At 41.1% G+C, this 14,257-nt stretch overlaps 1 protein-coding gene across 6 annotated transcripts in view; it reads left to right on the top strand.

The window, feature by feature from the left end:
• The window catches only part of Ano4 (anoctamin 4), a 400,373-nt gene that overhangs the window by 336,840 nt on the left and 49,276 nt on the right, over nucleotides 1-14,257 (top strand). For all 6 annotated transcript variants that reach the window (XM_060377883.1, XM_060377881.1, XM_060377882.1 and 3 more), the window contains one exon: nucleotides 3,646-3,706. In XM_060377883.1, the coding sequence (XP_060233866.1) occupies nucleotides 3,646-3,706 (61 nt within the window). The remainder of the gene's footprint in view (nucleotides 1-3,645; nucleotides 3,707-14,257) is intronic.

The raw sequence follows: 14,257 nt of genomic DNA, 5'->3' as shown, positions 1-14,257 counted from the left end.
CTACGAATATGGTTGAGTATATGTCCTTGGCGTACAGTTGAGCATATTTTGGATATATGCCTAGGAGTAATAGAGCTGGATCTTGAGGTAGCACTATTCCTAATTTTCTGAGAAAGCACCAGATTGATTTCTAAAGCAAGGAAATCATGAAATCTGCAGGCAAATGGTGGGAACTAAAAAGATCATCTTCAGTGAGGTAACCCAGAAGCAGAAAGACACACATAGTATATGCTCACTCATAAGTGGATATTAGCTATATAATATAGAATAAACATACTAAAATCTGTACACCTAAAAAAGCTAAGCAAGAAGGAGGACCCTAGGGAAGTTACTCAATCCTCATTCAGAAGGATAAACACAATATACTTCAGAAGCAGGAGAAGACAGGGAACAGGAAGGAGCCTACCACAGATGGCCGCTAAAAGATTCTACTGATGGAGGTATCAAAGCAGAGGCTAAGACTCATAGCCAAACTTTGGGCAGGGCATCTTAGGAAAGAAGGGGGAGATAGAAAGATCTGGAGGGGACAGAAGCTCCACAAGGAAAGCAACAGAACCAAAAAATCTGAACAAAGGGGTCTTTGCAAAGACTGAGGACCACGCATGAAGATAACCTAGAACCCCTGCTCAGATGTAGCCCATGGCAGCCCAGTCTCTAAGTAGGATCCCTTGTAAGGGGAGCAGGGACTTGCTCTGGCATGAACTCAGTGGCTGGCTCTCTGGGAGATGCAGCCTTGCCAGGCCACAGAGGAGGACAATGTAACCAGTCCTGATGAGACCTGATAGGCTAGAGTCAAATAAAAAGGGAGGAGGACCTCCTCTATCAGTGGACTAGGGGAGGAGCATAGGTGGAGGAGGGTGGGACTAGAAGGAGGGGGCCATAGCTGGGATAGAAATTTAATAAATTGTAATAAATGATCATAATAAAAAAATTTTAAAGAAAAAAATTTTAAAAAAAAAAACAGTTACTTGAGTGAAAATCTCTTTCTAGGAAATCCTTAATAATTCCTTAAATTAGCCATCAAGAATAGTTCAGAACACTCAAATTTCATAGTGGCTTTTTACAAGTATTTATTAGAATGTTGGCAGTAACTCCACTGAAAATCTAGAATAATCCTAATTTTAAGGTTAGGGTATTTTCATAATCGCTTGGTAGCATGTGTTATCTCTTGCCTGCCTGTCAATTGCGAAGCAGGTGTTATGATCAACATTTCACTCAGAAAAGTAAAACCTGCTCATCCTTACTCACAGGACAGTAAACCTAGGCCTCAGTTTACCAGACCACATGACATCCTTTTTACCACTGGGCCCACTGAGCTGTACAATATTTAAACTCTGAATTTTGTGTTTAGGCTTCCATTAAAAACTTTAGACTAAAGTCAAGAATGACAGAATCAGAGTTTCTATAGGCTTTTTTTTTTATTTTTACAAGTATTTATTAGAACGTCAGGAGTGAGTTTGTGGGGTTATCTGTAGAGGGACTATGGGTAAGAGCAGGCCGTGGGTCTAGCTCAGGCAGCATCCTTGGCATGTGCCAGAGTCGAAAACCTACCTCCAAGGGGTTTAAGCAGGGAGAGACAAACAAGCTTACTTTTTTCCTGTAACAAACAACAACAACAACAGAAATCAGGAGGTAACTCCCAGCCTAGAACTGGCCATGCAGACCTCCAGTGCCCTCCCCATATACATTTACACACTGTCGCTCTACAGACAGGTTTACTTCCTATGATGGAAAGATGGCTGCACCTCCAGGCTTGTGTCTTCCTTGCTTTCTCCTTAAGTATGTTTTATATACTTAACGTTAAATTCTTGGGTTTTGGACTGTGGATAAACCTCAATGGCGGGGAATTTCTGTAGCATGTATGAGGCTCTGGCTTCAAATTTTGTTCTATTATTCTGGAAAGTATATGCAGGGCTGGTGAGATGGCTGAGCAGGTAAAATGTTTGTCATGCAAGTGTGAGGACCAGAGCTCAGATCGCTATCACCTATGTAAAGCCCAGACAGATATGACAGACTGCCTATAATCACAGCATACCAGGGACAAGGACAGGGAATCCCTGAGGCAAGCTGTCTATAGTAGCTGAGTCAGCAACCTCTGGGTTTGACTGTGACACCATGCCTCAATATATAAGATGGAGAACAATCAAGGAAGACACCTGGAGTTGACCTTAGGCCTTCACACACACACACACATACATAAATGCACAGCCATACTCATATGCATGCCACATTCACACACACCCACACAGATCAGCTTGAGACCACTGCCAATCTCCTTGGAGCATCTTGAAGTCTTTGTTCTTGTGTTCTGACAGTACTTGGAGTCTATTATCTCGCTTTTCTTTGGTGGGATTTAGCCAAGGAAACCATTGGGCAAGCCAGATTACCATTTTTCAAGGAAACAGGAATCCCTATTTTCTCACCTATTCTGATTCACGCTGATAACCACAATAGAAAACTGTCTCTACAAATGTTTATATATCCTATCCCAAGAAAGTACTCTGCTGGGTCCTAGCAATCCAAGTACTCCTTAGAAACAGCATGGGAGACATCAACTGTGTGGGTGTGAATGATCTAGGCAGCCCAAAACGACAGCCGCAGTTCAACTGAGAACCTTCCCTCATGTTACAAGCTGCTACACTCACCAACTACCCGGACAGGGAGCCTGAACCCATCACGCACCACTAGAGCTGTAAGGACTGCGTGACACTAAGTGGCCAGTTCCAGCTCAGTATTTCATCTGGCCTATGAAAGGAACTCATGTCACATTTAGTGTTTGAATGCTGCCCATCTCTCCGACATTCAAGGAAAGAGAAAGCATAAACCTTTGGAATAATACAAAATAGTTGGCAGCGTGATATGGCAGGAAAACACCTATTTATGCTGGGCATCTTATCCAGGAATAGTAAAGTATTCTTTACTAGGGGAACATAAAATGCCCAAAAGACTATGCTTTATGAAACTATCAGTCATCAGCTGGGCACAGACTTTAGACTGGAGGTGGAAATCGGTGTGGCTGTTTTGCAATAAGACTAGAACTCTAGAACACATTCTGGTGTAGGGGATTGCTAACTGCCTTTGAGTTTGGTGGAGTGGGTAAACATAGAGATTACCTGAGGCCTTAATGAATGTGAGAATGGATTTGATAATGGTTCTTGTGTCTTGCATTCATAACGCTGAAATGCAGAGTAGCCCACAAAACATTCGCTCAAAACCACAGGAGCAAGCTAGCTATGCTTTTGAAGTGAATAAGTGATACATTAGAAACAGTGTTTGGGGATTGAGGAGCCTATAAACCAGCAACAAAAGTTCATTCCTGATCCTAAATATAGTTATATCCATATCCACATAGATGTGTAAGAATTTTTATGGTGCACAAAGTGGAATTCCTAGTAGCACTATTGGGGCTGCTGACAAATGCTCAACCACACAATTCTGATGTAAAGGGAGCTCATTCTTTCTTCCACATCTGAAACATTATAGTAAGAAGACTCCCCCTCCCCTTAATCATTATCAAGGGGAATGTTCACCAAAGAACCCTTGCAAAGCTCACTGTAGCACCATAGCTACTGTTATGCAACTTTAAAAATAGCAGATAAGATGCTGTTCGTGAGAAATTAGCTGAATCAATTCTGTTATTCCCAGGTGACCCACCTTTTTGACAATGGAGCAACCGTGTTCTTTGCTGTGTTCATGGCAGTCTGGGGTAAGTGAACAATGGCTAGAAAGCTTGAGTCTCCTCATCTGTCCGCCCTCTGGCATGTTCCTTTATAACCTCGCTCTGATGCGAATGGAGGAAACCTGAGTAAATTCAGTTGTGTTTTCTGTTGACAATGAACAAATCACTCATTTACATGGTTTACTTTTATGGTGATAATATACAAGATAAACATGTCTGATATTTTCCTCAAAAATCTTTGACAGCTTCATCAATTTCCTTGAAATCATCCCCCATCTCTGGCTCTCACAATCCTTCTGTGGCTGACAGCTGTCAGAGATGTTGTCATCCATAGCCTCTCTGTGAATGCTGATTCCTGTAGGAGTTCTGCCTTCTCTGGTAGTGGAATATATAACAAAAAACTCTCACTGTTTTGCTACCCTTAAATCCTCGATGTGTTTGTATTCCTAAGGAGGAGGAAGAAGAGGAACTAACCAATGATTACAGCATTTCAGCTCCAGGACTGAGATGAAGATCAAGAATAATACATATCTTGCTTTTCTAAAATATATACGTACCATGATCAGGAAGTATAATAAGCAACCAGTCCTTCAGCTTTGCCATTGTTACAAATGAAATGACTTTGGAAAAGGTACTTATTGCTTAAGTCAGTGATTCCTAAGTTTTCTGGTCCCAACCACACATAAAATGAAAACAGCTGCCAGGCATACCAGTGGATGTTAGAAGTGCTTGCTCACAACCAAGGCTAGAGTGATAAGCATCCTTAACCAGCATCCCCAAAAGCTAGCTCTTCCTTGAACACTAATCTACTGTGTAGTAAGGTATGTTTGTATGCAATGAATAGTCTCTGGTGTCATTCAGGAAGAGTTAAATACAAACCTCTTATACCCACTTCAATACTTCTCCAATTTCCAATACCTGTGGATAAAACTTTTGAGTGAAACAAGTTTTAGTCTCCCACAATTTAACGACTGAGGTTATATTGAGGTGAAATTTTGGTACAATGCTCTTCATCTGGAAGGTAGAATTTGTCACCTCTTCCCCAATAATGCTATTGTAAAAGACTGCGGGTTTGTTGTTTTTTTTTTTTTTTTTTTTTTAATCGATGGTCCCTCTGCCAAGCTTGTCTGGTTGATGGTGGGGCATGGAGTTGAGAAGCGTCTGAGACTAGAAGTGGGTAGACTGGAGACCTGGCTGCTCTGTGCTTTTAAATAGGGACAGTGTGAGTCAGAGGAACATTTTAGGGTCACTCTATGCAAAGCAAACCTTTGATACTCACCCTTTAAACTGCTATATCTTGATTGATAACTTATCCCTTAAAACCTATGTTATTCCCAAAAATAACAATGCTGGTCTGAGGACAAGAATCTATCATCTCAAGTGTCCCTTTGCAGAAAGCAATGTGTCTCTTGCAGCGATCTAAGACAGCCAAAAATAACAGTTACACTGGTGGTGTAGGTTTATTGCTGCACACTGTCCTACCCACTGTACATATCTCATTTAATCCCCACCACAGCCTCCAAGGAACCTACTATCACTGTGCTCATGTACCAGCCCAGGGAACTTAGGGAGAAGCCAGCGGGAGCACTCACAGTTCCTCGGCTTTGGAATAGGTATGGCTATTATTCGTCACAGCTGCTTCAGATAACGAAGATTGCAGCCTTCAGATAACGAACCATCACGCTCCACCTGGACCTCCATTTTGATGCATTGGGATGTGATGCTTTGTAGAAGCACTTCAGTTCTAAAGGAGTGCATCCTGAATCCTGTCAGGATCATAGCTTGGGACTGACAAGTTACAGCGTTTAAGGAAACAAATGCTCTCTGTTTGCAGAACGATTGCTAGATACAAGCTGGATGAGAGCAGAATGATTTGCAAGAGCTTTGGGTGGCTGTGCTGTTCGCTACCTTTGCTTTGTGTTCTCCAGCAGAACAACAAATCTCCATTCAGAACCAGACTGTAGCACTGTCCTCTCCCCTGTGTGTTAGCTCATATTCCCACACATGTGGCCAGAGGGCTCCATGAGGGCCGTCACGTTGATCCATGAAACCTGGGCTCTGGACTAAAGATGCCATGTGGCTCTTTCCTCCATGCTTCCTTTTGTTCACAAGGAGTGGAGGGATTGCATAACTTAGGGCTAATAGCTTCCCGGGCCACAGGGGAAATAAAGAATCTTAGGGAAGGCCATGCTGGCAGACACACATCATGAAGCACACTGTCTCCTGATCCTTATTGCCAAGTCCCCTTTTCTCTTTTTTTTTCTTTCATTGTTATTTTTAAAAATTAACCCCCAGCAAATAAACAAAATGATAAACTATCAGCCCTCCAGTCCAAATGACAAGATCGGGAATATTTTACTGCAAACTGAAAGAGTTTGTAATAATTCTCTGAGGGATTTGCAAAGAGAATCTGCTTCTTTTTAAATCATCAATGTGATAATAATTGGCCTTCTGTTTCTGGAGACTTTGTCTAGCTCCATCTGTTGTAATCTTATCTGCATGTCCAACACAAATGACATTTTCAACAATTAAACATCACATTAAATATTGTTTTTGCTTTTGAGACAGGGTCTTCTATGTAGCTCTGGCTGTCCTAGAACTCACTATGTAAACCAGGCCAGCCTTGAACTCACAGAGATCTGCCTCCCTCTGCCTGCAGATTGCTGAATTAAAGGCATGTATGAGCAGGCCCAAATCACAATTAAATATTAATTAGTTGAAATGGTGTTGTATAGCCATTACAGAAAGGGCATGTAATTGCAAAACAGTCACTGTGTGTAGATGCAAGTACATATGATTCATCATTCTCTCATCCACCATAAGAATGGATTACTATGTCCATTTTATAGCTGACAGGACTTCGAAGCTCAGAGAAGCTCACTCAGCATTATGCAGTAGCTAAACAGAAATGGAGTGAAGTTTAAGCCGTACTGTCTGCCCTGTTCCAGAGCCATTTCAAAGTCTCCTCCATAGGGCACATCGATTAAGATCTTGGTATTAGCAGACGGTACACTCCTTGACACTGGACACTGAGTGGTGTTGTGTGATACTAATAGGTTTCCCCGCTGACAAAATGAGCCAATTCAAACCAAGTCAAGAGTATAAAGGCAGGTTTATTGAGAAGCAGCAACCAGGCGAGCTCACCAATCTCACAGGTGTAGGTCAGTGAAGCCAGCATAAAAAATTGAGCCCTGGGTGGGCACTCGTGAGTAGGTAGCCAGAAATGCAGGCTGGAGAGAGGATGGGTCAGCCTTGTGGGTGGAAAAAGAGCAAATGGGTGTTCTTAGCTTGTGCAGGTGATGAGCAGGGGTTCCAACCAAATATATACTATGAAGAGATGTGAACCAACAGTTTCACCGCTGGTAGGAAACTGATGAGAGATCAACATGCAAATAACACCAAGGCCCTGTCTGGTCCATCCTAAGTTTTATTGGGCTTACTTACAGGAACATGGGTGAGGAGTTACTTCAAGAGCAGGGATGACTCCAAGCTGTATCACCCAAGCCCACCTCAGCATGGGTGACAGCTCACAAAACCTAGAAATATTGATTTAACTGCACAACCTGAAGGCAGCCGAACAGGTCGACGAGTGTCCATTGCAGGTAGTTCGGCTGGTCAGTTTTCCCAGGCAATATGGCTGCTCTGTTTCTTCCAGGCAACTTGGCTAGTCTGAGCATTTTCTAGACAGCTTGTCTTATCTAAAGTGTCTGTCTTTGGTTATATGTTTGGAGTAGGAAAGACCTAGTGGTTCCAGTCATTTTCAGGAAGTTCCTGAAACTATTTTGAGTTGTTTACTTCCTGAGCTTCCCTGAACAGCAGTTGTCAACCTATGGGTCATGATTCTTTTGGGGGTGAAACAACCCTTATCACAGGTGTCTCCTAAGAGCATTGGAAAACACAGATATTTACATTACGCTTCAAAATTACAGTTATAAAGTAGCAACAAAAGTAATTTTATGGTTGGGTCACCACAACATGAGGTCTCAGCATTAGGAAGGACAGCCACTGCTCTAGGATGAAATGTTCACCTGTCCTTGGGACATCATGTTGTTTCACCTACTTGTAAACATCCTGTGTCTGGATGTGCTTCCTTCCAAGGTACAGGAAAGCACAACACAGGTAAATGAAAATGATAATGTCTCTACTCTTAAGAGACTCCCAGTATATTGTGGGTTGTTAATTACAGGACAGGTTAAAATACAGCAAAGTGTACAAGTAAAGTGTGAGCCCAGTACGTTTGATACAAATGTAGACTGGACAAAATCGGGAGGCAATATAATGGTGGCTTGCTATGGGCTCTGGAATCATGGGAAGTTTTTCCTAAGCTTTATGTGGGTATCATTTACAACACAATCCAGCATGGGCAACTTGACAGGTTATGTCAACTGTGTGTGGTGTTGTAAGCATCACCATCATGATCGCATGGAACTTTTTAATCCTGTAGAAGTTTCTTCCTGGCTTGGCAGTCAGTCCATTGGCACCCTCGCACCTGCTTCCCAGAGTACATCAGAAAAGAATCAACACACCGCATTTTGTGTCGGGATTTTTTTTTTTTTACACTTAATGCTATGGAAATTCATTTCTGTTCCTGCATAGAGCAGTAGTTTGTTCCTTTTTAGTTCAGGATGGTAAGCTACCCATGGTCTGGCTGTGCCAGGGTTTGTTTGTATACCACCCAAGTAATAAGCACTGGTCCCCAACTCAGGTTTTAACTATCTGGAACGAACGAATTCCCGACTTTCTAATTCTTTTGTTTTCATAAAAGTCTTTGCCTCCATATTTCCTTGGATAAACAATTACAAGTAGCGTGAGTGGATCATATGATGAGTACCTATCTAAGTCAGAAGCAGTTGTTCAGTCTTGTCATCACCTCAGCATTCCATGGCACTTACCAGCCATGCCGTGTGCTCACAGACACTGGGAGTTATCAGTCTATAATTGCAGTCATTTCCAAGGTGTACATAGCCGGCACACTGAAGCTTTGACTTGCATTTTCATACTGAATGGTGATGTTGAGCACCTGTCCTGTGCTTCTTTGTGACCTACATACTTTCCTTGGTGCGGTGTTCGTTTGTTATTGGAATGTTTGTCTGCTTTTTTGTTGTGTGCTGGTAAAAGTGCTTCATGTGTTTGCAATTATTTCTGTTTGGAGTTTGCATTTTTAATATACTATTTTTATTAATTCTCTGAGAATTTCATATGTGTATACACTGTGTTCTGATCGTATTCATCCCCTTCTCCTTACAACTCCTCCCAGATCCATTCTGCCCATATATATTCATGGCTGTGGTATCACTCACTGGAGCATGGTTGGCCTATGAGAGAGGCCACACCCTAAAAGAAAACTGACCCTCTTTCCCAGAAACCATCAACCATCAATAATTCCTCAGTTAGGGACGGATATATCAAGGCCCTTCCCCCTCCACGCTAGAATGTTGACTAGCTTGATCTTGTGCAGCTCTTGTATGGGCAACTTAGCTGCCATGCCTTCATGAGTACAGAGGTCCTGTCATGTCCAGAGACACTATGGTTGCTCAAGTCCTTCTAATGTGGCCCTTCCTAGCTAGTGTCCTGTGTCACTTCAATGTCCAGCTCCCTGACACTTTAGGACCATTATTATGAGCCAAGCATGGTGGCATGTGCCTTTAATCCCAGCACTCATAGAGGCAGAGGCAGGTGGATCACTGTGAGTTCTAGGCCAGCCTGATCTACAAAGTGAGTCCAGGGCAGCCAAGGCTACAGAGAAATTCTGCCTCGAAAAACAAAATGAAACCAAAGACCACCATTTTGGTCCTCTTTCCTAAAAAGTGTCCTGGTGACTCTAAGCAATGAGCTGAGACAGCATTCCTGGGTGAGCATTTTATTCACCCCTCTCTCAGTTATCACAGTTCTTCACTGTCTTTTAGCTATGTGGATAAAATATTATTTTATTTTATTTTATTTTATTATTTTAGTAGTTAAGACTTCAAGCATGAAAGTGAAGGTCCCCAGGCCACTGAAGCTTGGTCCATTTTTACAGAAAAGAAGCACAGACTCAATGGGACCCCATGAAACTATAGTCCCTGGAAAAACTACAATGCCTGTGGGATTTCCTCAGCTACAAGATCAGAAATGGGGTCAGAATTCTCAAAGCAAATTTGACTTGGGAGAGACAGTACGTTCTTCCAGACTTTTCCAATATCAATGTGTAATGCAGAATATGAAAATATATCTGGGACAGAGACTATTTCTAAATGACTCTCAAGAATCCCTGTTTCAGGACGCTTGTGAAACCAAAAGGCTTATCATGTGTCATTTAAACATGGAAATTTCTACATCTAGCAAATTACTTGGTACTTCAAATTAATGGAATTAGTAATTGTTAAGTGAATGGAAGGAGGGGACCAGTTCTTGAGAACTGTTTCTTTCATCTTGATTAATCAGCAGTGCTTGCTCCAATTGCATACAACACCCTACATACTGGATTTCTGCCTGGATTTTTTACATTATCAGATTTTAACACATTGTCCTCTCAGGCCTTTACTCCCTGGGAGTTGCAAGTCCCTCTTCCTGCATGCAGGTTCATGTACTCATCTCAAAGGTCTGGCCCCAACCATCAGCTTTGATCTTATTAAGACATGTCTTTATTCCTCACTTCCTGGACTCTGATGTTACCTCATTTTGACATGTCACAGCACCTCATAAACATTTCAGTTTCTCATTGACATTAGTACGACAGCCTCTTTTGGTTGTTGTAAATTAGTAAACTATAAAAATATGTTGTTGGGGCTTTTTAATAATATTTAATATTGTTATTTTGATACTGATACAATTGTACTTGAAAAAATTTTTTTCTCTTGAAAATTGTGAGGCATATTCTGCAAACAGCCACTGGGAACCAAGAAATGTCTGCTGACTCAGGTGGTATACAGACCTCACTTCATTCCAACCCCCAACTCCCTATTAACTGATTTTATTTTCCCTCATCTGTTTTGTACTGTGTTTATAATTCTTAGCTAAGTTACAGTGCTCATATGTGTGGATTTTACAAGCTGAAAACTCAGGAAATGGCCTCGTTTCTCCATTGCTTACGTCTTCAGAGAATCATGTTGTTCTAGTTCTCCACATCTTGCCCAAGCAAACTGTCTCAGAGAGTCGAGGACTGGTAAAAATGAAATCTGTTAATGTTACTAATTTCATGTTTTAAAAGACATTAGTATTGATGGAAAAAGCAGTTGTAGGTGTGAAGTAATACATTCGATATTTCCTAGAAAGTAAGAAATTTTATTTTAATCAACCCCAGAACCTCATGCTTACAAAACAGGAACTCCACCAACCAAGCTGTGTCCCCAGATCCAGCAAGAAACTCAGAAGTAGGTTTCTGAAGATGTTTTGTGTCATCAGTGGCAGGACATCATCTGAAATAAAAATCACCCATTGCTTTCTATGCATACTGCCCATTTTATCTAGCCTTTGTTCTTTTTATTCAGATAAATGGAATACAAGCTTTTGATAAGTTGAGGGGGAGTTACACCATAAGACCTTTAAGTCTCTTAATTTTTCAAGTACAAGGGAAGCATCTTTGTAGTTATTTTCTGACAGTCAGCATAATTCTTCTCTTTGCATTCCAAAACAGACATTTTAAGGATAGTCAAATTAGACCTTTCAAAACTAATTATGTTATCAGTAGGGGAAAAAATGTAGCATTGTATCCCTCCAGCTTTTGGAATAAGTGTAGGTTTTTCTACCCACCCCATCCCCCAGAAGAAGATTACAGATCTGCATGAAAGATACAAGTAAATGCTAGGTTTACTCATCAAACCTGTAACCCTGGAACACAGGTCCTTCATATTTATAACTCCTTCAGCACAGTACCCTCCCTCATAATTGAAAAACTAGACTTTCCTTTTCTTTTAGAATATATTCATTTCAATAGAAATGAAATACTGGTTCAAATTAAAGTATAACCTAGCAATTAAAAGACCAATGACAAATCAGGACCAAGTTTCGGCCCTATCACTTCCTAGCTCTGTGTTGTTTGGGAAGTACAGTGTGGAGCTCAAGAAACATTCTAAGAGGAGAGGTTTTCTGCTGAACATCTCTAATGCTTTGGTGAGATGAGAGTTGCTTCCTTCCTTTCTGCAGAATGGCAACCACTGACTGTTGGTAACCATTTTCCAGAAAGAAGTACAAGTCAGCTGCTATCATCCACAAACCCCTCCCGGCCTTCAGCGAAGTCTAATTTACAGTTAGATGAATGACTAGGTTCCTTCTGTCATATGGCTTCATCTCCTCTCTTCACTTAGGAAAACAAAAATAGGGAGGGTGGGGAAGATACATCTACATTCTAAGTCTTTGATTGCAAAATGAAGCCAGTTTTCTCATGATCATGTAGATTATGGCCATGTCTAATTTCAATAAATAAATAAACAAATGGCTTTGGTAAAAGTTGTAGCAACCCACTGTAAATTTATTTAACATTGACAATCACTCTTCTGCTTGAGAAAACAATTAAGTACAGTGTATGTCCTGATCATCAAGTGTCCCCCAGGAGCCTCCTATGTCAGCCCTGTCAACTGTTTACGATTCCAAATCAAAAAATATTCTGGCATAATAGTGCCTTGGATGTAATTTGTTTGCTTCTGTTTGTTTGCTTTCTATTTCAGTTACTCTGGTCAAGTATGGTCCAATAATATTAAATAGAAAATTTCAGAAAAAAACTTATATTTTATGTTGTACACTATGCTGAAGTACTTGATTTAGCCCACCTCCATCTTTCCAGGACATGGATTGTTCCCATCCATCCAGCGTATCCACACTGTATATGCTACCCATCTAGAGTCACTCTGAGAAGCCATCTCGTTATCAGACTGAGTGTCGCAGTATCACAGGGCTTGTATTGAAGTTGCTTTCCTCAGGAATGGTCTTCATGGGACTGACAAGAATGGCAATGTTATTCATGTGTGTATGCCAGAGAGTTTTTTTAAATGATTCTTGATTTAAAAATATGGAAATTCTCTGCCTAATAAGGAAATAAAAAGTGAATGTTGGGGTTGCTAACATCTGCAGTAAGGCTACATAGGAAAAAGGATAAAATATAGACATTTTGGTGCCATACACAATTTTGGGCATCTGTAGAGGTGTTGGAATGTATACCCCCCAGACAAGAGGAGGTTGCTATATTTGAATACTAATCTACATAAAGCCTACCTCCATACATCCCTATGCTAAGAGGGAAGACGTCTTATATTTTCTTACTGTATCAACTCAATGTCATAAAGGATTGCTATTTGGGATTGAGGTTAACACCTTATGTGAACCTTACTTGTGGGAAGATTAGGTAATAGTACAAAGTGGGGATGAGGACAGAAAGGAGAAAAATGAAAAGTCCTCTTTTATAAGTAAGATTAATGAACTGTGAGATGACTAGCTTGATATTTTTTTAATTTTAACTTTTTTAATATTAGTTACAGTTTGTTAACTTTGTATCCCTGCTGTATCCCACTCCCTCTTTCCCTCCCAATCCCACCCTCCCACCTTCATCTCTTTCCTGCCCCTTTCCAAGTCCACTGATAGGGGAGAACCTCCTCCCCTTCCATTTGATACTGGTTTATCAGGTGTCTTCAGGACTGGCTGCAAAGTCCTCTTCTGTGGCCTAGTAGGTCTGCTCTTCCATGTTCCATGGGGGGGGATGTCAAAGAGCCCACCATCGAGTTCATGTCATAAACAGTCCCTGTTCCCCTTATTAGGGTACCCACTTGGATACTGAGCTACCAAGGATTACATATGAGCAGAGGCTCTAGGTTGCATCTATACATGGTCCTTGTTTGGAGAAACAGTATCATAAAAGACCCCTGCGCCCAGATATATTTGGTCCTTATGTAACTCCTGTCCTCTCCAGGTCATATTAACTCCCCACCCCCACCTTTTTTTATTCCCTGCACTCTGCCGAAGGTTTGGTATGAGTCTTAATATCTGCTTTGATACACTGCTAGGTAGAGTCTTTCATAGGTCTTCTGTGGTAGGCTCCTGTCCTGTTACTTGTTTGCTCCTACATCCAATGTCTATCCCATTTGTCTTTCTAAGTGAGGATTGATCGTCGTACCCTGGGTCCTCTTTCTTGTTTATCTTATTTAGGTGTATAGATTTCAGTATGTTTATCCTATCTTATAGGTCTATATAAGTGAGTATATGCCATGGGTGTCTGCTTTTGGGATACCTCACTCATGATGATCATTTCTAGGTCCCACCATTTGCCTGCAAAATTCATGATTTCCTTGTTTTTAATTGCTGAGTAGTATTCCATTGTGTAAAAGTACCACAATTCCTGTATCCATTCCTCAACTGAGGGACATCTGGGTTGTTTCCAGGTTCTGGCTTTTACTAATAAAGCTGCTACCAACATGGTTGAGCAAATGTCCTTGTTGTGTACTTGAGCCTCTTTTGACTAGCTTGATATTGTTGTAAGATCTATAAGGGAAATAAAGAACAGACAGCTACATCTTCATGCCTTCATAGCAGTGTCTGAGTAACCTCATGAAATGTATCTGTTTCCCCATGGTAAAGTGTCTACATTCACTAAGATAAGACTAGATCATT

Source organism: Meriones unguiculatus, chromosome 2 (assembly GCF_030254825.1).
Source record: "Meriones unguiculatus strain TT.TT164.6M chromosome 2, Bangor_MerUng_6.1, whole genome shotgun sequence".
Classification (NCBI taxonomy): Eukaryota; Metazoa; Chordata; class Mammalia; order Rodentia; family Muridae; genus Meriones; species Meriones unguiculatus.
Note: the sequence above shows the minus strand (reverse complement) of the source record. Positions and strands in the feature narration are given on the sequence as shown.